Source organism: Choloepus didactylus, chromosome 19, assembly GCF_015220235.1.
Source record: "Choloepus didactylus isolate mChoDid1 chromosome 19, mChoDid1.pri, whole genome shotgun sequence".
In the NCBI taxonomy this organism is placed as follows: Eukaryota; Metazoa; Chordata; class Mammalia; order Pilosa; family Megalonychidae; genus Choloepus; species Choloepus didactylus.
The window spans coordinates 32,760,148-32,782,777 of NC_051325.1; the positions used below are offsets into that span (position 1 = coordinate 32,760,148).

Sequence of the window (22,630 nt, forward strand, 5' to 3'; positions counted from 1 at the left end):
GCGGGAAAGAGCAAGAACTTCTCAACTGGAGACACTTGGCTGGCACCATAGCCCCCAGTTCTGGAAGCCGACCCTGTGCCCAGATGTCCAGGATGGGACCAGGCCCACGTCAACCATCACCAGTCCAGGACCAGAGCAGGCAGGACACACGGGGTCCTGACTCCCTCACTTGAGCCCTCCAGGGGAAGGCGATCTGAGGGTCTGAGCCTTCACCCAGTAGGGGCTGCATCAACACTAAAGACCTGGACTAGAAGAGTTCCAGGTGTGATTGACCCAAGGTTAAAATCTGTTCTTCCTGGGACCCAGCAGGACCTGGGGTCATAAAGATGATAGCAGTGATAGAAATTTTAAATAGCAAATTTTGTTTACCCTTGTGAGAAATTATACTGGCTACCATTTACTGTGTACTTCCTATGTGCCAGGTGCTGTTCTAATCTGCCTCTTATTTATTATTAGTTTCCAGGGCTGTCCCCATTTTTCAGAATAGGAAACCGAGGCTCAGAAAGGAAATATATACCTTGCAGGTTACAAATTTGACAATTGATGGAGTTGACATGTGACCCTGGGCAGTCTGAGTTTAAAGCCTGTAGTCTTAACCATGGTGTTATGCAATGAATTGACTTTCTCCACTGCTAGTCTCTTGTTTCTTTATTTCTTCATTAAATAGCCAGTGCTACCATGGCAGGTTAGGCACAGCAGAAGTACAAGGAGGTGAGGGCTTGCCATGCTTTTGCTTCTCTGGTCTAGTTATCACTTTGTTCAAGTTTCTGAACTTCATCCTGTTGGCCACCAAACATATCTTAGTGCTGGGTTTGGGCAAAGCGCTGTGGAAGATGAAGGAATTAGACACCCTCCTGCTACCAGGTGTCACCTTATTCAGAATCCCTCCATTCATTCATTCATTCATTCATTCATTCATAAAATGTTCATTAACACCCGCACCTAATGAGGTGATAATAGAAGGTATGGAATGAAAATGAATAAGACACAGTCCCTAGCCTCAAAGGAACCCACTGTCCATAAGGGAGACAAAAATACAGAAATGAATTATGATAACACATGGTAGAAATTGATGGTTCCCAAGAAGCACATAGACAAGAGCTATGTGGGCTCAGAGCTGGGAGACTCATTTCCAGGAAAATTTTCCTGGGGAACAGAATAAAAGCAAATTAATTCTACAGAGAAAATGATGTTTTCCTCATGAATCCTGAGTATTTTTTTTAAATTAAATCTCAAATGATTCCAGTTGGAAAAAATACTCTCACAACCTAACTCCCAATCTTTTCTGCCCCCAAGGCTTTCTTCAGACTCTTGAAGGAGATAGAAAAGGAATAAAAGATGGAACGACAAGGCATGAGAGTCTTCCAGCTGACTCTTCGGGTCAGCACAACCTCTCAGGCCAGTCGGGTCAGAAAGCCAGACGTGAATGCTCCTCCCCGAAGACGGAAATATCTTACTGAGAGCTTTGCAGAACTTAGGGGTAAAGGGGTCTTCCAGGTAAAGACGGAGTGAACACGTGCATCATTTCCTGAAACCTCACCAAAATGGCAGGGAAGAGTTTCCATGCAAAAAACATAAATGCACAAGGATGGGAGAACTAAGGAGGAGATAGCAGCAGCAAAACTTTGAAGGCTGGAAAGCAGAGAGAAGAGTGGTAAATAACTTAGCAGATCTGAAATAAAAACAAACAGACCAACAAACAAACACTGTTCCTAACCTGGCAACGAGTGAAAACCAACCCAGTGTTCATTGCAGAATCCCCCGAAAGCTCTGGAATTGACAGCACCAGATACATCCATAAAGGGAGGGAGGCACCGGTGGTAACACAATGAGGAGAACTGCTTGAGAGTCTGTTTATGATTTAGTTGATCCCCAGATCCCCCCTCGCTCTATAAACTGAATGGCTCCCCCTTCTGTGCCCAGCAAACATCTGGAGCTTTATTCTTTGGAGAGAGTAAAATAGAGGTATCCCAGCTGAAGGAAAGCAAGTAGAACTGAGGGCTGTGTCACTGCACTGGCAACAGGGTTGTTAGGGGGACATTTATGTACATGCCGGATGCTGCAACCCAGGCCCTCTCCACCTCCAGCTTTTCTCCCACTTCCCACCCGTACTGCTGACAGCCAAGAGGAAACAAATCTTGGGAGTCTGACCAGCACAAAAGTAAAAATATAAAGACAGAGGAAGAGCAAGGGAGAGAGAAAGGGCGTGAGAGAAAGAGAAGAGGGGGAAATCACCAATGAAAAATTTGACGAAAAATTCTCAAAACCAAAGGGCTTGACTTTCTGGATAGAAAGGGCTCATTGAGTGCCCAGCAGAATGGATGACTATCGTCACTCACTGAGTCACAGAAAAGCTTCGAGAGGAAAATAAAAAAGATTACATACAAATGACTGTGATCAAAGTGGTTTCAATTTTCTCAGCAATAAAACCAGAATGCAAAAAGTTCTGAGGAAAAATAATTTCCAATTTAGAATTCTATACATAGTTAAACTATAAGCCAAGTGTGAGAGTAAAATAAAGGCATTTTAGCCATGTGAGGTCTCAGAAGATTTACCTCCAAGGACCCTTCCTTGGGAAGTTACTGGAGGATATCCTGCAATATAAAAGAGGGAGTAAGCCAACAGGAAGAAAATATGTGATACAGGTAACAAAAGATCTGACATAGAAAAGAGACTGGTTCCATTATGATCCCAAAGGGAATCTTTGGGCTTTAGACACAGAATCAACCAGTCCAGAATACAGCAGGTCAGAGGGGTCTGAGGGGAACTTCCTCAGGATGTTAAAATTGATGGACTACCTGGTGTGTCTAAAAGTCATAAAGGATTTTCAACAACTGGCACAGTGTTTGCTGTTGAATTAATAAGTGCATAGAAAACTAAGCAACTTATAAAGCCTAGACTTTAAATCATTACCTCTAGGGTAAACAAAAAATTGTGCAGGAAAGGATATGTAAACCTGTGTAACTACACAAATCAACCCTGAATTTACAAAGTTATAGTAAGGCAAACAGCAAATAGTAATCTAACCAAAATTACAACAAAAATGGGACCATGGGAGATGGGAAGGTTGCATATGTGCCGTGGTGGTGGTGATGTAAGAGAACTGGGCCTCATCTTCCATAGTGGAAATGAGGGCACTGGTCAGTTGTCACTATAATTCTGAAAAATCAAGAAGCAGCAATTATATTATTCAGAGCATGTAATCAGGTAAAAAATGCATTAGTTTTATACTGCTACATCACCACAAATCACCACAAATTTAGCAGCTTCAAGCAACACCCCTTTATAATCACACAGTTTCTGCAGGTCAGAAGTCTAGGCTTGGCTTAGCTGGGTTCTCTGTTGAGGGCCTCGCATGGCTGAAAGAAACCAAGACGTCAGCCGGGGCTGCTAGCTCATCCGAGTTGGCATTTGCCAGTTAAATTTTGGAGGCTGGTCCTGTTCTAGCACTCCCTCTGCTGGTCATCTTTAAGATTGCATTGGGCTGTTAGCCCTCAGCATCCTTGGGTCTTTCCTTAGTACCCAGGCTGCAACCATCCGTGGCTGTCCCTGGGATTCCCCAGAGAAGGGGCCTCTGCTCTGTTCTAGCTACAGCCTCAAAGGGCTAAGCCAAGCCTCAGTTTAGGTCTCTCCCTGGTGCCTCGGACTCAGCCCTGAGTAGACCACGTCTGATCTACCTCTTTCAGGAAGTCCTCCCGGGCCCCTCCAGTGCAGGGGGTGGGTGGGAGTGAGGACCTCTTTGACCAGGATGAGGCTTTGGCCAATGCCTGACCTTGGCAATAATAATTAAAGCTGACCTTTCCTGAGCTGTTACTCTCTGCTGGGCACCGTTCTAACTCATTAGCCATCACACATCTGTGAGCTGGGTGACACTATCACCTGCCTGGCACAGATGGGGAAGCTGAGGCACAGGGAGCTTCAGTAATTCTCCCAAAGTCACTTACGTGGCAGAGCCATCAACCCGGGCATTCTGGCTGTGCCCAGGCATTATGATGCTCATGATCACATTTACTTTCACAGACGAGAAATTGGGACTCGGAGAGAAGTAAGAAAATGGAGTAGACATGGGTTTGCCTGGCCCCGTGCTGCCCTCCACCAGGTGCCTCTGTGGGAACCTTCCCCAAGTGCACTTGTGTACCACTGGCACCAGATGCACCCGGACGCCGTAAAATCCATATTCCTAGTGATTCTGAGCCAGCAAGTTTGGAGAAGGGTTGTGAGAATATGCACTTTAACAAGTGCATCCAGTTGATCCTGACCCACATGAAAATTTGAGAACCCTATCCCCAACCCCCATCAAAGCATCTTAGATAATAACTTGAACACATCTCTCTTTCCTATTATAAGTTAAAAATGCTTTCACTGCAAATAACAGACTCTTTGACAACAGTGGCTTAAATCATAAAGACTATTATTCACTTGATAAAATGCCCAGATTTAGACACAAGGCTGGTGAAACAGCTCAGTGGTGGGTGCCATCAAAGGCCTGTTCTTTCAAGCTTTCTGCTCCACTACCCTCGGCTGATGGCTTTCCTTCTTCTTGCTTGTTGCTTCACAGTCACAAGATGGCTGCTGCAGATCCAGGCATCTTGTGCAAATACTTTCCCAGACTTTGTTGCATCGAGGGCGTAAGTCACATGACTTAGGCTTAACCAATTGGATGCCCTCACCTGGAGTTTCCAATTGGGAACTGGTGGCCGAAGAAGCTAGGACAACGGGAACTCCATTCTTGGGGGGAGGGGGGATAGTGGGGGGGTGGCCAAAATGGAGTGTAGTGCCACACTATTCTTAGATCAAGCAATAATGTCCAGTGTCCAGAGGTGACTTCAGAGGTGTCCCCACCTGATTGGTTTTGTGATGCAATTGTGACTGTGCTGCTGGCCGTGTGGCCACCCTTTGTCGCTGCCCATTTTTTAAAGCCTGGTTCTCCATCTTCTCCAGCTTGTCTGTGAGCTCCTTGTTGTCCTTTCAATACTTTCTCCTCTCCTTTATTCAGCCAGAGTCAGTTTCCACTGCTTGCAGACTGATCTGCCGTGCTGGAAACGCAGCTCCTCAGAGTGAGCTACCCTGCTGATTATTCTGCGGCAGGACACCTGTGACGTTCCTTCCTCACACTTACCCTGACCTGTCAGCATTTTGTTTGTTAACTTGCTTCCGTCTGGCTCCCCACCAGGATGTACGCTCCGCGAGGGCATGGACCATGCTGCTCTCATGCCTGACACATAGTAGGTGTCCAAAATACAGTTGATTGACCGAATGGATGAATGGGTGCATGGCTGGTTAAAGAGGCTTGTTTTGAGAAGGGATCACATGGGAGTCACCAGATGGGCAGATAAGCCCCTTACCTCGGTCACATTCCTTCCTCGAGTCCCCTGGAGGCTCCTGGGTCTGCTCATCCCTGTCGGGCAAGCCCATGGGCATAATGAAGGAGCACCTGCCCTGGGGAGGGTGCCCACCACCCCAGCAAACAAGCACCAGCCAAGCACTACAGGGAGCAGTAACAAAATACTGTTTAGATAAAGGCTGTGACTGGCCCTCATGTCTGTGCATCACACTTCGTTGGACATCGATAACCCTGGAAATGATGGGCAGGCATTTATGAGCCTGGGAAATTATTCCCCAGGCTGACAATGGGGCCTGTTCCAGTTCTATTGATGCATAACAAACGCCCCCAAAACTTAGTGGTGAAAAACATACATTTGTTATTCTCATGGTTGGGGATTCAGACAGGGGCTGGCTTGCCTCCACAAAGCCTGGGTCTCATCTTGGAGACTCAGGGGCCGAGGGAACTCAATGTCTGGAGGCTGTTCCCCCACACGCTCGGTGGTTGATGCCAGCTGTCGGCTGGAACCTTAGCTGGGCTGTCGGCTGCAGCACGGCATGAGGCCTCTCCACGCGGCCACGGCGTCCTCACAGGGTGACGGGTGGGTTCCAAAGGTGGGTGTCCCGAGAGAGAGAGAGAGACAGACAGACAGACAGAGTCAGGCAGAAGCCGTGCTGCCTTTGGGGATTTATCAGAAGCCACATAGCATCACTTCCACCGCATTCTATTTGTTGAGGCAGTCATAGAGGACAAACTGTATTCCAAGGGGTGGGGTGGGAATTAGACACCTCCTTTTTGATAGGGTCTGGAAGAACATATGGGATCAGAAACGTAACTGGGGCCATTTTTGGAAAATACGGTCTGCTACAGGGCCCCTCCCCTGCTCTGTCCCATCAAATTGGAATTAACCCCGGCCAGTTAGCGTCAGGCTTTTTGCAGTTCCTTCCACCTGCCTCTCTGGCCTCATCTCGCTCAGGTGTGGCCACACATCGTCCCTTCCCATGTCTCCCCAGCCGCCTGAGCATCTTTTGAGGCCATCGCTTCCAAGCAGTCCTCCCTGATTGCTCCAGCTCCCGCGCATTTTCTTTTCCCTCTGAAACTGGCTACTCTTGCTGGGACAGAGCTCCTGGGGCCTTGCAGAGGCAGACGCAGCTTTGGCTCCCCGGGCTTGGGCCAGGGTCCAGCCCAGTGCTGAGGGGGTCAGGCCCAGGTCAGACACAGAGCGGGAGGCAGAGGGAGCCTGGAGGGGGGAGGTGCAGAGCTTCCCACTGACAAGCCCCGGGGCCCTCCTGGGGGAGGAGGAGCAGAGAGCTGCGTTCCTGGAACCCTGGGGTCACCTGGATGTTCAGGCTGAAAGCCTTTGGCCTCGGTCGTCTGCCTCTCTCCTTCCCCTCCCACATCCACCCCAGCATGTCTGGGGTGCCCTTGCCTTCAGAACGGATCCTGTGCTCCATCACATCTCGCCCCACCCATCACATCGCCCTTGTCCAGGCCACTGTCCTCTCTCACTGGGGTGATGGCAGGAACCTTCTCACCAACCTCCCTGCAGCAGCCAGAGGGTTTCATTTAAAACACGGGTCAGATCCTGTCACTTCTCTGCTCAACGACCCCCCCCCCACCCTGCTCCTTCAGGCCCCGTGTCCCCCATCCTCCCACCCCTCCTCTTCTCTGATTACACCCACCCTTACTTCTCCATGTCGGGAACATCAGAACATAGCTTCCTTTATGTTTCACCTGCCTGCCAGGGGGACCCCCATGGCAGGGCCTTGCCCTTGCTGCTCCCCCTGCCTGGGGCTCACCTGCTTTAGGTCCTCAGGTGGCTGTCCTCACAGCCACGCCAGGTTTCTACCCAGTCACCTGGCGGAGGGCCTTCCCGCCTGGCCCCTCCCACATGCACACCCTGCCTTTTCCTCATCAGTGAACTATAAGCGTCACTTAAATTTATATTTCATATTTGTAGGTCTACTCATTCTATCATCTGTCTCCCAGACTCCAACCCTGAGCTGATGAAATTCCAGAAGACACAGATTATCTGTGCTGACTCCCCAAGAGCCTGGACTATCTGGTACGAGCTCATTAACCATCTGTGAATGAATGAAATCTTGGCCGTGGATCTTAATATCCTGGTGATCCTGGGGGCCCACGTCTTTCCAGGTCGGGTGAATTGGACCACTAAATGTGCACAAAAACACTAAAATCTTTCTGTACAGTTATGCCCCCAGTCCCCATGGGCATTTTGTGATTAGACAGAAAGCTGGGACTTCTTCAATCGGAAGCACTGGCCAGCAGATAACTTTACAAATGCCTGGAATTTCCTCACAGACAAGGAGAAGGTACTGCATTCTCACCTCTCAAAGGCTCGGAAACATTGGAACATGGTTTCGGAGTCCCTGCTGCCCGTTGAAGAAAATCTTTAATGATTAAAACCTAGTACTTAGACCGTCACAAGGTCAGCAAAGTTTTTTGTTATTTTGTCCACTGCTGTGTCCCCAGTGCCCAGAAAACTGTCTGGCACATAGTAAGTGCTCACTAAATATTTGTTTCGAAGTCTTCCCATCACATTAGGAATGCTTGTATAAACTCCGGGGCAGGTACAGGCAGGAATCCCATGAAGAAGTTAAGGCAATGTCCTGCATGTACTGGATTGGCAGAGTTCAAGACTTACTATTAATTGATAAAAGCAAATTGCAAAGCATTTGTAGAGTAGATTTCCAGTTATGTAAAAAATGCTATGTATTTCTGCGTGAGTATAGAAAAGGGTTGGGAAGAATATTCTCCAAACTGACAGAAAGCATTTCCTCTGGGGGAAGAAGTGGAAGAGGAGTGTACGTGTCTGTGGAGGGGGGGGTGGGGGGTGGGACAGAAAACTTCCTTCCTTCCTTCTTTCCCCCCTCCCCTCCTCCCTCCTTCCCTCCCTCCCTCCTCCCTCCCTCCTTCCTTCCTTCCTTCCCTCCTTCCTTTCTCTCTCTTATGTACTTATTTATTTAAGGGATTTTTATACTGAGAATAAATTTGTATAAAAATGTTTTAATAAGCATGTATGTATATATTTTAAAATTCTAATTTTATGGGAGGAAGCTAATTTACTACAAAGTAGTCATAAAGTCTGAAGACATAAGTAATATTATTTTGCTCCAGATTGAGCCTCCTTGATTGCTTCTGAGGCTTGCTAAAGGTGCATGTTTGTTCAGTGAAAATCAGCCAGGATCATCCAAAGCAATGCGCAGGTGAGTGGAGTTGCTGCGTTAACACCCCACTTTCATAGCAATTTTGCACAGCACAGTGAATTACACCCAGAGGAAGGACAACACATTGAACTTATGTAATGTCACTGAACATATCAGATATTGTAATGTAATATCAAACCATTTAATTCACATTCACGTAAGTTTCCACCCTGTAGATTGGCAACCATTGACAGGTAAACAAATGATTGCAATAAAGTCCTGTAGGCAATTATAAAGGAATACAAAGGATGGCGTAGTATGAGTGCAAAGAATGGAGAAAAATTGCTCTAAGCCTTGGTTTCCCCATTAGTACAGGGGGTTATAATGTCTGTCTTGAAGTTTGCTGGGAGGGGCAATGACATAATGGCAGGGGGAGCACCCAGGGCTGAGCAGCCTCTGGGAGAAGCTGGTTGACTCCAGCCATTTGAAGCTTCCCAAGGCAAATGTGATCAAACGTTGAAGGACGAGTGGCCAAGAGCCAGAAACAGGGAGGGTAAGAGGCTCCTTCTGGGAAGATGGACTCCAGCTCCCCTCCTGACACCACCTCTTTAGCATGGGAAAAATCCCTAAGTAGTGGTGGGAAAGGAGGGCAGGAGGAGGCACCCAAGATGCCTCCCTGTCACGGCAGGACATGCTTCCTTGCGTTTCTGCATCATATGCCCCCCTGAATGGCCATTTATTACTTGATACCTTTTCAGGATTTGTATAGGTAGAATTGCAAACCATGGAGGTTAGGCACTAGAGTCAGTACACCTGGGTATGAATCCCAGCTTTGCCATTTACTAGCTCTCCTTTGACTTAATTAATTCTCTAAGTCTCAGTTCCCTCATCTGTACAATGTGGATAATATTAGTGCTTCCCTCACAGGGCTGCTAGATAAGTAAATACCTATAAAATGCTTAGAACAGTGATGAGCATATTGTATGCTCTCAATGAATGTTAGCTATTACTATTCATTCAGTCATTCCAACCAGCCACTTCGTTCACTCATTCATTTATTCATCTACAATCTCATTCACTTCTTGGTTCTTTCATGAATATGTTACTGAATATTATTAGTGCTTAATCTACACCAGAAACTGTGCTAAGTGTTGCGGATGGATGTAGGGTTAAAGGAAACAGGGTTCTTGCCTATGACAGGTATATTGTCTGTGGGGGGAGAAGGATAAAAGTATGCGCAGATGACTTTAAGACAATGTGCTCTCACAAAGACGTGCACAGTGCGAGGGAAGCACGGAGCAAGGAGGGCCCAACCGTGCTTGGGAAGCAGCAAGGTGGGAGGGATGTGGGAAGGTTACACTCATTCCCTGTCCATCTGTTTTGCCCTTAGAGACACATAGTCTCTTAACTAGCTTTACAACTCCCTAAGGCTCAAGCCCCCTAAACTGTCACTCTGTTCCTTGCCATTTGTTACAGTAATCAACAACTGCAATGATCTGGCCTCTGGCGGTTAAGAACTGCCCCCTTGCTCCTCAGAGCACCATCATCCACCCTGTCACTGTCAATGAGCCAAGCTCTGGGCCTGCCTCCCTTCCCACCATTCCTCGCCTGCAGAGGAGGCCCACTGAATTGCATAGTGACCCTGATGTCACCAGCCATTCCTGATGGCCTTAGTGAATGGTGGGTGTGTCCTCTGGGTCTGCCAATGGAACAAAATCCTCTGGTAGATATCTTGGCCGCCCCATAATATGTCCACTCCATCATGCCCATTTCCCTTCCTCTATCATCTTCCATGGTAATCCAGCCATTTCACTTTCACTCAGCATAAGTCATCACTTTTTCCAGACTTTTGGAGTTACCATGCTGCAAGTTTGCACCATCCCCCCAGGGTCCTCGCCAGCGGCTAAATCCTATATCACAAAATAATGTCCCCAAGTCAATAAACTCTTCTTTGTTAAGACTAATGTTGCAACCCTCTTGATAAAGCAGCATCGAAAACCACTCCCATCGGTCCTCCCCTGATTCTGCTGGCACATGGGGACTTACTTTTGCAGGAACTTGGGAGTATAGTCTCTCTATTCTCAGAATAGCTTCCACAGTGCCAGACATTATCCTTATAGGACTCCATTCAAAGAAACAAAGGGGCAGGGCTTCCCTTCCCTATATTTCTATTTTATCAGGAAGGAAAATCATTCCCAAAAGCTTGTCAGCAAACTTACATCCCACTGGCTAGAATTGGGCCTCATGTCCACTTCTGAGGCAATCATGGCAAAAGGGAATAGGATTATCATGGTGGCTTTAGAAGAATCAGGGCTCGTCCTCTAAGGTTGGTCACTTTGGTTTTGGACTCTTGACAAAATCAAGATTCAATTAGCAAGAAAGAAGGAGAAAGGACCGTAGGCCAAAAGTTTCTGACCCATGAGCACTGTGCTAACAGAAAAGCTCTAATGTTCCACTTCATGCCCCTGTGATCTTGCACAGATGGCTTAACATCCCTGAGCCTAAGCTTCCTCAAAGGTAACACAGGGTATATTAGGACCTATCCCATGGGTTTGTTGGGAGGATTAAATGAGATACTGCAGGGAAAGTGGTTGGCTTGCGGCTTCATACGTAGTAAGCATTCTCAAGGGGCAGTGATGAACATTCTGTCTCCAAATATGTAAGGGGTGGGACTCAATAAGTGACAATTCAAATGATACTAAGAGGGGTTCACATGAATCAGAATTGCTCCCTTCAAAGAAAGGCATTGCAGAGAGCAAATGCGCCCTTGAACACTCACACTCATCCATGCCTTAGGTCTCCCGTGTGCACCTGGTAAGGTCTCTTTGCCTGGGTAAAGAATGCAGTGATGAATCGACTCTGGTCTCCATCTTTGAGGGGTTTACAAATGCATCAGAATTGCCTTTAAGAGTCAACATACGGGCCATGGAGGGGCAACACTCAGCTCTCCCTTCAACAATGAATGCACCCATTTGAGCAACGAACGCACAGGTCACTGATAGCTTGCAGCTGCAGTGCCTTTGGGACCTGCCTCAGTTTTCCAGTTGAGGCCAGGACCTTCCAGGGCAGCCTCAGTCAGTGGCAGAGCATGGCCATTTCTGCCCCATGTGGGGGCTCTCTATGAAAAGACGTTGCACTTGAGCTCCCCATGGGCTGGCTGAGATTTTCTAGGCATTGCCCCGTGGCTATTCCAAGCCCTTCCTTCTGCCTCTCTTTTCATAGATTTCAGACCTGCATCATGGCCTGAAGATTTACTCTTTTTTTAAAAAAATAGGCATAACCCCCAATAAATCTCTTGTACTTTTAACCCCATCTTGGCATCTGCTTGCCATGAACCCACTGGATGCATTCCAGTATTTTTTTTTTTTTTTTTTTTTTTTTTGCTTCAACTGAGTCTCATTTTAATTTCCCACCAGGTGGGATCTGGGTAGCTTTTGTCTGATTCTGAACACTAAATCCAGTTTTAAAGGGCAGAGATCTGTCCAGGGAGGATATTTTCAAAAGAGTACACCTGACAAACATGATCAAAAATGGTTTTTAAAGGCATGTTTCCCCCAGATTAGCAGTACAAATATAAATAAGTGCTTGCATGTTGTTCTTCTAAGGTATGACACTGGTACAAAGAGTTAACAACAGAGTGGTATATGGGAAAAACTGCCTATTGCATTACTAGGGATTATATTCAATAGGAATACCTTACTAGTACCACACAAATAGTAGGGATAAAAAATTAGGGGTTGATAAGAGCTTTGGGGTGTTTTGTGTCATGATAATTGTTTAAAATTGAGAGTGATGATGATTGTATAACTAAGTGAAGATAATGTGAGACATTGTCTTGGACAGAATGTATGGTATGTGAAATTAGGAATCCCCTACTTAATAAGTCAAGCCCTCAATCACGAGGCTTGCTCTTGTGAAACTTAGAGCTGTAAAGGGGAGGCTAAGTCCACCTATAATTATGCCTAGGAGTCACCTCCAGAGAACCTCTTTTGTTGCTCAGATGTGGCCTTTCTCTGTCTAAGCTAACTGCAAATAAATTCATCACCCTTCCCCAATATGTGGGACATGACTTCCAGGTGAGTGAGTCTTTCTGGTGACATGGGACATGGATTCCAGGAATGAGCCTGACCCTGGCATTAAGGGATTGAGTATCTCTTCTTGACCACAAGGGGGAAAAGAAAGGTAACAAAATAAGGTTTCAGTGGCTTAGAGATTTCAAATAGCATTGAGAAGCTAACCTGGAGGTTACACTTGTGCGAGCTTCAGGTAGATATGCCAAATGGCCATAGTAGGACAAGTCTAAATCAACAGCAGTCCCCAAAACCCTAAAGAATATACTCTTTTCCCTATCTGAGATGCTATAAAAATTTCACTCACTAAGTTTAGTCTTCAGAAACTTAAATCCTCTAGAGAGCTCCTATGCCAGCTAAGTCCCAAAACCCAGAGGCAACAGCCTGTTCAAGAACATCAACCAGATGCCTCCCCCTTTCCCATAATGTTGACACCCCTTTTTAACATAGACAAGTGAGATTGGTCACTGCCTAGACATCCCTGAAGAAAGGGAAAGGGATTAAACTATAGGAAGGGGTAGCAACAGAAAAGATAGAATTTAATAAAGGATTATGAATACCAAAACTTTATATAAAACTTTTTTTATTTTTTATTTTTTTAGGTGCTAGGGTATTAGAATAGCTAGAAGGAAATAACTGAAATGGTGGAACTGTAACCCATAACATTGTTTGAAATTTGCTCTATAGCTACTCATTAAATTGTACTTGGAAAGTTATCATCTTTCTGTATATATGTTACATCTCACAATACAGAAATAACTGCAAGTGTGGAACTGTAACCCATAACATTGTTTGAAATTTGCTCTCTAACTACTTGTTAAATCATACTTTGAAAGTTATCACCTTCTTGTATATCTATTTCACAAAAGAAGTTTGAAAAAAAGAAAAAAAGAGCATGCCTGAGGCTGTGTGCTTGAGGCCACCCTCAAGGACGTCCAGATTTGGAAGGAGCTAAGGAGAAAGGATGCTGGAAAGAGGCCTTTTCCCGCTCTTGGTTTCCATGAGGAACAGATCCTCTGCAGGCACACTCGCAGCTTCCCCCTGCCCCTGGGCGGCAGCGGGGCTCACTTACTGGATAAACTGGGGAAGAACTAGGCATGTTCTACTCAGCTATCCACTATTCCTCTTGGCTCGAGGTTTCCCTGTGGCTCCTCCGGGTTTCTTGTCCCCCTGTCCCCATGGAAGGGAGCCCAGCCCCAGTCCAGCACTGCCCGTGTCTTGGTGAGGAAGGGTAACAGAGACTGCTGTTTACCTCAATATCTATTACTCGTCTCTTTATGGTAATAGAAATTCTGAATATTGGCTGAGTAAATGGCCATCCAGCTAGCGACTGCATTTCCCAGTCTGCCTTGCAGCTAGCTGTGGCCCTGTCACTAAGTGCCAGCCAAGGGGATGTGAGCAGAGGTAATATGTGCAACTTTCACATATGGGAAAAGGGTACCCAGCTGTCCCCCTCTTCTCCCCTCCTGATGGACAGCCTGTGGACTTGAAGACTTGAGCTGGAGCAACCAGCTTGAACCACCAAGTAGAAGCTACATGTTGAGGGTCGCAGAGGCATTAGATAAAAGAAGGCTGGGTCCCGGAATTGCCTGCCTGGGCTCTTACATAAGGGAGAAAGAAATGTCTGCCTTGTTTAAGACCTGGTACTTGGGGTGTCTCTGCTATGGCATCTGAGTACATACCCTAACCAACACAGCAAACCATCTGATTGTGGGGTCCAGCTAGTAGGCCCATTTGCATCTGGGGTCTACCGACAGGCCCACGTGCATCTCATACTAAGCTACAACTTCCAGCTTCATTTTTACCAGAAATAAATGTAGTGTTGTAGCCTCTGCCTGCTCCCCCTTGTTTATTGCTAAGACTGTTCAGAAACCACGTGAGGTGGTAGGGTTTTATTAGATACAACTCTAACAAGACACATATGCTGGGGTTGGATAGAAATTCTACATGGGTTTTTCTTCTAGGCTTTTTATATAACTTTATTGAGGTATAATTTACATGCAATAGAATCACTCAGCTGAAGCTCAGTTGAGTTTGGTCAATGTTACAGCTGGTGCATGCATTACCTTGTGAGTCTCTCTTGAGGGTGGAGACCCGACGGTAGGGCCATGTTTTTAATTTCTCTGGACCCAGGGCTCAGCCCAGAGCTGGCACCAAGTAGGTCCTCAGGAAATATTTGCTGATGAGGCTGATGCTTAAGGGGACAAGAGTCTGGGGCAGGCCTCAGGTAAATCATAAATGAGAGCAAATGGATATCTCTGGACACTTTTCTTTCCATTGGAAACCAGAGCAGATGCCTGTCGATTTCACCCAGCCTGCCTCATTTGGGACTGGGGTAGGGTCTCTGGGGAGAAATGGGATGCCCCTATTCCCAAGCCGAGTCAAGGGCAAGGCCCCACGGATCTCCTCAGAGAGAGTGGCGGGGCCTGCAGGGAGGAGAGAAAGGCCTCTTACTGGGTAGCTAGAAGTCTGCTGTGCTGCAGAACTCAGAGGCCCAGCTGCACTCAGCCACCAGGGGTGGGGCCTGGGGAGGATTTCTGGGAGAGCTTGATGTTGGGAGCAGCAGTGGACAGATGTCAGCTGCCCCTGGGAGAATTCTGGAGGTGGGAGGCTGGGGCAGGAGAAACTCAAGATGGCAGGAGGAGGAGAGGAGGCAGCTCGGGGCGGCTCACCAGGGCTCACCACTGCTTGGGGGGTGATGTTGGGCAAGCTTCCTGTGGGCCAGCTGACCCCATGAAAGGGGACTGGGTTCAAGCCCCCCTCCTCCCAGGGTGGTGAGAGATAGTGGGGGTACCTCCAGGGACAGAAGCTAAGGGGCATGTCGCCCATGTCAGGGAACACGGTGGGGGGGTTGCAGAAAAACCTGCATTTGAACGCTGGCTACAGAGGGCACTGGAAATGGAGCTGTGGTCACTTTTCTTCTAATTCTGTCTCCCTGCTCCAACCCAGAAGGATGGAACAACAGGAGGGGAGGAGAGAGAGGGAAGACAAGAAATAGGCTGTGCCTCCTTCTGCGAGCACGGGGTGGGCCTGAGCTGCGTGCAGGGGAGGAACGATGAGCTGGATGTGCGGTCGAGGTTTTCCTTTAGCTGCCTGGTCTCTTAAGTGCAGGGAGTGAGTTAGAATTGCCAAAATGGAATTAGTACAAGCGACAGGAAAACTATGGTATCTGCTTGGGGTTATTTTAAGGAACAAAGAATGAGAAACCAGCAGAGCATGTTTGAAGGCAGAGAAGGTTCCAGTTGAGTTAACAAGCTGTGGGCTGGCTGAGGCAGCACGTCCCCTGCCCTGGGCTGTGGGAGGCAGAGGCCGAGGAGAGCAGCATGGGGAGGACGAGCCCGGGTGAGCTGAGGCCAGGCCACCAGCGGACAGCCTGCTCTGAAAAGGTTCCAGCAAAAACCCTGAAGCTGATGTCTGTGGGAGGGCCTCAGGGAGCCTGCCCGACCCCCCAGCCAGTGCTTGAACCCCGTCATGGCAGGGTGCTCCCTCCCAACCAGCCTGACCTATTTTGGGATAGCACATTAGAGAATTTTTCTAAATTGACTTGAAACCTGTCTCCCTATTTTGCACTTGGGCCACATAGAACAAGCCCACTCCTTTGGCTATTGGAACTGGCAGAACAAGGCCTCTGCACGTTCATTCCTTCTCCAGAAGGACAGGGCCCCAGCCCCTCTCCCTCCTTCTCCACCACCTCAGGTGAAAGAACAGTCAGTGGGAATCCGGGCTGTGCGATCTCTCACTTTTTAACATTTATTATTTTGAGGGTAAGGAGGTGAGTGCCATGGCGGGTGACTGGCCATTCCCGTCTCCGCAGCGGCCTGACGGGGGAGCGGGTGTGTCCTAACTGCAGGCTGGGGCAGCAAACAGTCCAGACAGTCTTCTCTCCCCCGTCTCCATTCAGAGAGACCCTGGGTCAAGTGGCTGGAGAATGTGCAAACGTGATCAAGTTGTGTGGTAGGGGGGCCAGCCCCAGCCTGGGAGGGTGCAGGGGGTGCTGTGGGGGTTGGAGACTGGAGGTCCCTGTCCAGGCAGCCCTGGGGGGTGGAGTGGGCCTCCCAGGCTAGACCGCATGGGCAGGGGACTCATGCCACAGGTGAGCCCTCCCTGCTCTTTGTTACCCGAGTTTGTGTGGGGGGCCACCGGGGCCCTTCACTCGGCCACGTCGATGGACAGCATGGCCTTGATTGCAGGGAACTTGTTGCAGGAGAAGTCGGCAAGCAGCTGCCTGGTGCCACTCCGAGTGGGCAGGATCTCAAAACGGATCCGGGACCGCTCCTTGGGGCGCAGCGCTGGCACACTGATGGGGAAGGGCATGAGTCAGCATTTGTGGTTAGGTATGTAGACCTCGGGCTGCAGGGGGCCTCATGTCCTACTCTGGGGGGTGGGGCACTGGTCAAGGTCACTCCTTCCTCCCTCCAGCTGCTTCCCTGGGTCACTGTGCCCCTCCAGCCCTGTGGACATCTCAGCAGCAGAAGTTGGGGTCTTATTATCTCCAAAATGAGTCAAGCCTTGAGGACCAGCCCCCAGCCCTCCCCAGTTCAAATTTAGTGAACCCTGAAACAAATGCAAATGCGTGTGCGTGTGCATATTTGCATTTTCTGCTCTCACCGGATTCTCCAGTTCCCAGGCCCTCCGAGGGATGTGAACCCCAGGCTAGGGGCGGCTGGGTGGGCCCTGCAGCCCCTCCCACTATCACTGCCCTGGCCACTCAGGCCTGGGACTCACTCTATCTTGAGGCTGCCCCGCAGCAGGCCGCTGCCCTCCACCATCAGCACACAGTTCCTCACTGGCTCCTCAAGGGGGTTGGAGAAGAGCATCTGCACGTTCACAGGCTGCCGCACTCGTGCCTCTTGCAGCACCTGTGGAGAAGAGGGCAGCCGGGTCAGGACACTGGCTTCTTGTCCCCTGCCTGCCACTCGGTGGGAACTGAAGGGGCTGGCCCGGGAGGCTAGTGATGGGGAAAATGTCCCTGAGGACGAAGGAAGGGAGGGCTGTTTATTTGTCCTCACTAAGTGCCAGGCATGTGTGGTGGCAGAGGCTTCCCAACATGCAGGCGAGGTGGCACCAGGAAATGACTGTCCTCTCCTAGGCACTCAGAGAGAAGCACGTGGGGCAGGGGCCAGGAGCTAGGAGCGGAGCCCAGACCCCTCCTCCAGTTCATCCAGCGAGGGGAGGAGGAGCTCCTGCTTCCAAGGACGGCCCAGTTCCACTGCAGGCCACTGCTGAGTATTAAGAAATTATAATGACTTTAATAACATTACTTTCTTTGAACTTCCCACACATTGGTCCTGTCTATTCCCTTAAAGCCTTGACTTTGCCTCCCTGGGAGGTCCTACAGGCGTTGAAGATGGTGACCACAGGCCTCTGAGCCTGCGCAACCCGGCTTGGCAGCCTTAGTGCCTTCTACTCTTCTTCACTGGATGCGGTACGGGCTCGATTTGGGCTACTCTTCTCTGCTTGCACTCCAGTCTATGAACGGCCTTCTAAACTTCTGGAGCCCAGAGGGTCCCAGCATGCTAAGTGTGCTCTGGGCAGGGCTGCAACACAGCATCGTCCTGGCTCAGGGGTCAGGGGTCAGGGGTCAGAGAAGGGGAAGCCTGGGTTTCAGGTCAGAAAAACAACCTGGACTATTCACTCTAAATGATGCAAGCTGCTGTGCTCTGCTGGGAACTAGCCGTGACCCTGGGAGGACATGCCATCTCTCTGGGCTCAAATTCCTCATCTGATGAAGGGCACCAATCCTCTCTACCCTTCCTTCCTCCCTGGACTGCAGGGGACCAAAGGGGATTGTGGATGGGGAAGAAAGCATTTTGGAAATAAATTCCAATTGTATGTCTGGTGGATTTCTTTTCTTCTTTTGAGGATCACTGGAGGTTGCTTGTTTTGTTGGTTTGGTTTTTATTTTTGTCATGAATCCTCACAGCAGCCATTTTATAGTCATACATTGCAGTGCAGACTAATTCAGTAACTTGGCCAAGTTCGCACACTAGTAAACAGCTGGTTCCAAAGTCTGTTCTTTTCACTAGGCCCTGCAATACCAATTATTTGTGAATAGTTGAAGCATTTAGGAGAACACGATCCGTAATTTCTCCCATGGAACTCATTATAAGCGTATGCCGTGATTTGGAGGGTGAAGTATAAGTCTATACCTGTGGATAGTTCCCAAAAAGAAAAGCGTTTGTAAAAGTTAAGCTTTGTTTAGTGCCTCCCAAGGTAATTGCTTTAAAATTGTGCAAGCACAAGTTCTTGCCTAACTATAAACGGTCTTGTTATGAAACTCCTATTTATCCTACAAAGCCTAGCTTTGATGTCCTCCTTCTGCAATTCTTTCCCAACCTCCAGAAAGAGACAAGTCCTCTCTTTCCTGGTCTATCTCTGGGCTATACATACTTTCAATGTTGTCCTTCTCACACTTTAGCACAAACAGGGGATCTCACAGTAATGGCCACCAAAACATTTTTTGTTCATTGAATTGTTGAGTGTACCTTGTAAAAAGCAGCTACACACACACACACACACACACACACACACACACACACACACACACAAGAGGCAGTACGGAATTTCTTACTCAGAAGGGAATTAAGAAGTCCTACCTCCAAGTGGATATTTTGTTTTAAACTCCCTAAAACTCCCAGAATGGCCTTGAGCATAATCCTCAGCCTTGTCAAAAGATCTACTGAGGGTTTAGCACTATTTGCCCAGTCCTGCGCCAACGCTCTGGAGTCTGTCAATCCAATCACCCTGCAGGGAAGTCTTTTATTACCTCTATGACAGAGTTGGAACAATTGGGACTCAGAGACTAAGGGACCCCCACAATGTCACTGCTGGTAAATGGTGGCATGGATACAAGGCCAGGTCTGCTGGGTTACACCAACCAGTCTGAACTACTGTCCTCCTCTGCTTCCCCCAGATGGACTCCCTAGCTTCTGAAGTAGGGGACCACCCCCATTCTGAAGCACTATCCAGACCAACAAGGATGGTGCAAGGCACAAGTGGAGGTGCGCTGCGTGGGAAAACCAGCACCCTACATCAGAGGAAGCGCCCTGGGGCCGAGAGCCTGGCGAGGATCCTTGGTTCCCTTGTCCTCACTCTGAGGTCAAGAACCCCAGCAGCTGGGGTGCAGCTTAGGGATGGGTGGGGCAGGGTAGGGCAGCTACAATTATCTGGCTCCTCTAAAAGTCTGGGGCTTAGGAAGCTGGAGCCACTTGTGACTGGACAGGAAAATGCAATCACTCCCTGGACAGCTGGGGCAGGTGGTAGATTCAGCAGAAGAGGGAGGGGCCTGATCCACAAGCTCTTCCTGTCCCCGCCTGTCCCTGCCTGTCCCTGCCTGTCCCCGCCTGTCCCTGCCGAGCCTCTTGTCCCTCAGCTTTGTGCTGCCTCCCTGTGGCGTCCTCCACCCTGAACTGAGGGGAAGGGCCCAGGGGCTGGAAGGGAGTTACAGGCTTGGAGTCAGCACAGATGCTCCCAGCCCAGTGCTAAGGAAGGGATGAGTGGCGCCCAGGGCTTCCCATAGTCCTGCAAGCCCCTATATGCCTGGGCTCCTGGGAGGGAGGCCGCAGACAAAAGAAAGTCCTTCAAAAGCAGAGAAAGAGGGAGTCCTCATTCTCAACCGGAGCTCTGATGCATTTTGAAGATGCACTTGCTGCCTACTGATGTGCTATGATGACTTGTGGTCCTAGGACCTGAGGCCCAGCGCTGGCTCTGGCAGTAACTGGCTTCTCCTCTCTGGGTCTCAGTTTACCCAGGTATGAAATGGCAGGGCAAGGGAGCAGGAGACTGGGCTCCTAAGAATCTGAGATTCGGTAACTCTGGGGTCTACAGGGTAGAGCCATGTCCGTTTCCCGTCTGTGACACAAACGCCTCCAGGGCTGGGCTCTGGGCTGTCAAAGGACACATCAGCTCCCCAAGGGCAGCACCCATGGCTTGTGCCTCTCTGTGATTCCACAGCCTGGCACGCCCAGAACACAGCAGGTGCTCAGTATTTGAGTGAGTGTGTGAGGGAGTGACCTGAAGTGTGTCCCCCAGCCCCTCCTCATGCGATCTCCCCAGTGTGCCTGGAACCAGAACCAAGAAGCTGCCAGACATATGTGCTCACCTGTCTCACTGGACAGGGAGCAAGAATACTGGCCCGAGTGGGAGTGCTTGGCTGATCATTTGGACCTGAGTTGAGCTGGTTCTTGGCTTCTCTCAGCAAGAAAGGACCTGCATTTGTGCTGTGTGTGTGTCTGTGTGTCTGTGTGTGTGAGGACGGGGTGGTGGTGGTGGTGGGGCCTGCAGCTCACAGAAGGCTGGTGGGGTTCATGGGGGCTGACTGGCTATGGGAGGCTCCCTGTATCCCTGCCCACGTTGGTGGGCCTTTACCTCCAGGGTCAGGGTGGGGTTGTCCAGGATGACGTCCCGCTCCACCAGCACCTCACTCTCATCAGAGACCTTGCATATGGCCGTGGCTCGGATCATGTTGTCTGCCTTCAGGTACTTCTCGTACTGAGCATATGGGATCTTCACACGGTACTGTGTTTCTGGGAAGAGAAGCCAAGGCAGCAGAGATCAGAGAGAGGGGGATTGGCTTCTAAAGTCTTCAAAAGCTGCTGCTGAGTCATGTCATGTGAGCTGATCAAGGGTATCTGTAAGCCAGGGCATGGCTGAGCCCCCCACAGGCCAGGCCCTGTAGGAAACACCCCCTTGCTCCATGTGGGCCCCAGAGCAGGACCAGAGAGAGACAGGACTCAGTCTGGATGGGCAGATTCCCAGGAAGCTTCTGCTGCTTCCTTCCCATTCTAACAAGTGTTAAAGGGCAAATTTCCTTCAAAGGGCCAAGGGAAGTATACAAATGTTAACTGATTGCTCCATCATTATCATCATCATCATCATCATCATAACACTGACAACAACAGTAATAACTACGAAGAGAAGCCAGGGTATTGGCTAAATAAATGCTTAGGCTCCTACCAGGCCATCTAATAACCTCGGATTCTATTGCAGCAGAGCTCCAAACTACCTCCCCAACTCTAGTCTCCACTGCTTCCAGTCCCACAAGGCTTTCTAAGACTTTTTTTTTTCCTTCTAAATCATGACTCTCTGCTCAAAAATCTTCTGTGGCTCCCCACTGTCTTCAGAATAGACTTCAGACCCCTCTACCTGAGCCTGCCTCACCTCATCCCAACCCTCTGCTCCCTTCAAAGAACCTTCAGCTTGTCTCCCAGTTTCTTCAACGAAACAGGCAAGTTTCTCACCTCCATGCTTGAACTCACACGGTTCCCTCCGATGCAGACACCCCCCTCAGCTTCTCTCCACTCACCTGGCTCCTCCCCAAGCTTCAAGGCCCCTCTTCTGGCAACGCAGCCCACGGGGATCCCCCCCCCCCACTCATATCGAGGACAAGGCTGCCTTTCAACAGTTTTCCTCATGTGTGTCATCGCCGCCTCTGCCCGACACGGTCACGCGTCTGTGGGGTGGCCTGGGGTGCCCTGGCACTTAGTGTCACGTACGCTGAGGTAAGATTGCGAGGAGGACGCTGCCTCTGCTTTTTGCACAGGAGGAATTTGCCAAGCCTGCCAGAAAGTTGGCATCAACGGGCTCTTTGGGGAGCTGGTCCCACCCTCTTGGCCAGAGAATGCTGGGGTTCAGAAGGGGAAGGGGACCTACCCAGGGTCACGCTGCGGCTGGGGGCAGCGTCAGGACCACGCACCCCGCTCCCCTGCCTCCTTGCCCCTTCCCCTCTCCCTCTGCTACCTCTTGCATACGTTTATGTTCTTAACCATTTCCCTCATGAGAATTATTTTTGGCTTATGAAAATAGCTCCTCCTTTGAGCTCTGAAGGTAAATAGCAGCAGGCAGTTACTTCTGATACTGAGAAGATTTCTCCTAAGAGTCTGCCAGAAGACAGATTGCGAGGGGATGCTGCCTTCTGACAGATGTCACACAGCTCAGTTTCTCTGCAGAAAGAATTCTTTCAAGATGGGCTGTATAATTAATCAACTTTTTATTAGTTTGTTATGGGATGCAAATAACCACCCACCCTTGTTAATCTGCTTTGTAAGTCTCCCAACTTTTCATAACCGCTT

General features: G+C 49.2%; 1 protein-coding gene across 4 annotated transcripts in view; it reads right to left on the bottom strand.

Moving 5' to 3' along the window:
• Nucleotides 1-16,302: 16,302 nt before the first annotated feature.
• The window catches only part of TGM3 (transglutaminase 3), a 121,409-nt gene continuing 115,081 nt past the window's right edge, over nucleotides 16,303-22,630 (bottom strand). For all 4 annotated transcript variants that reach the window (XM_037811502.1, XM_037811501.1, XM_037811500.1 and 1 more), the window contains 3 exons: nucleotides 20,928-21,085; nucleotides 17,286-17,419; nucleotides 16,303-16,857 (listed from right to left, as the gene is read on the bottom strand). In XM_037811502.1, coding sequence (XP_037667430.1) covers nucleotides 16,710-16,857; nucleotides 17,286-17,419; nucleotides 20,928-21,085 — 440 coding nt within the window. In that variant the 3' untranslated portion in view covers nucleotides 16,303-16,709. The remainder of the gene's footprint in view (nucleotides 16,858-17,285; nucleotides 17,420-20,927; nucleotides 21,086-22,630) is intronic.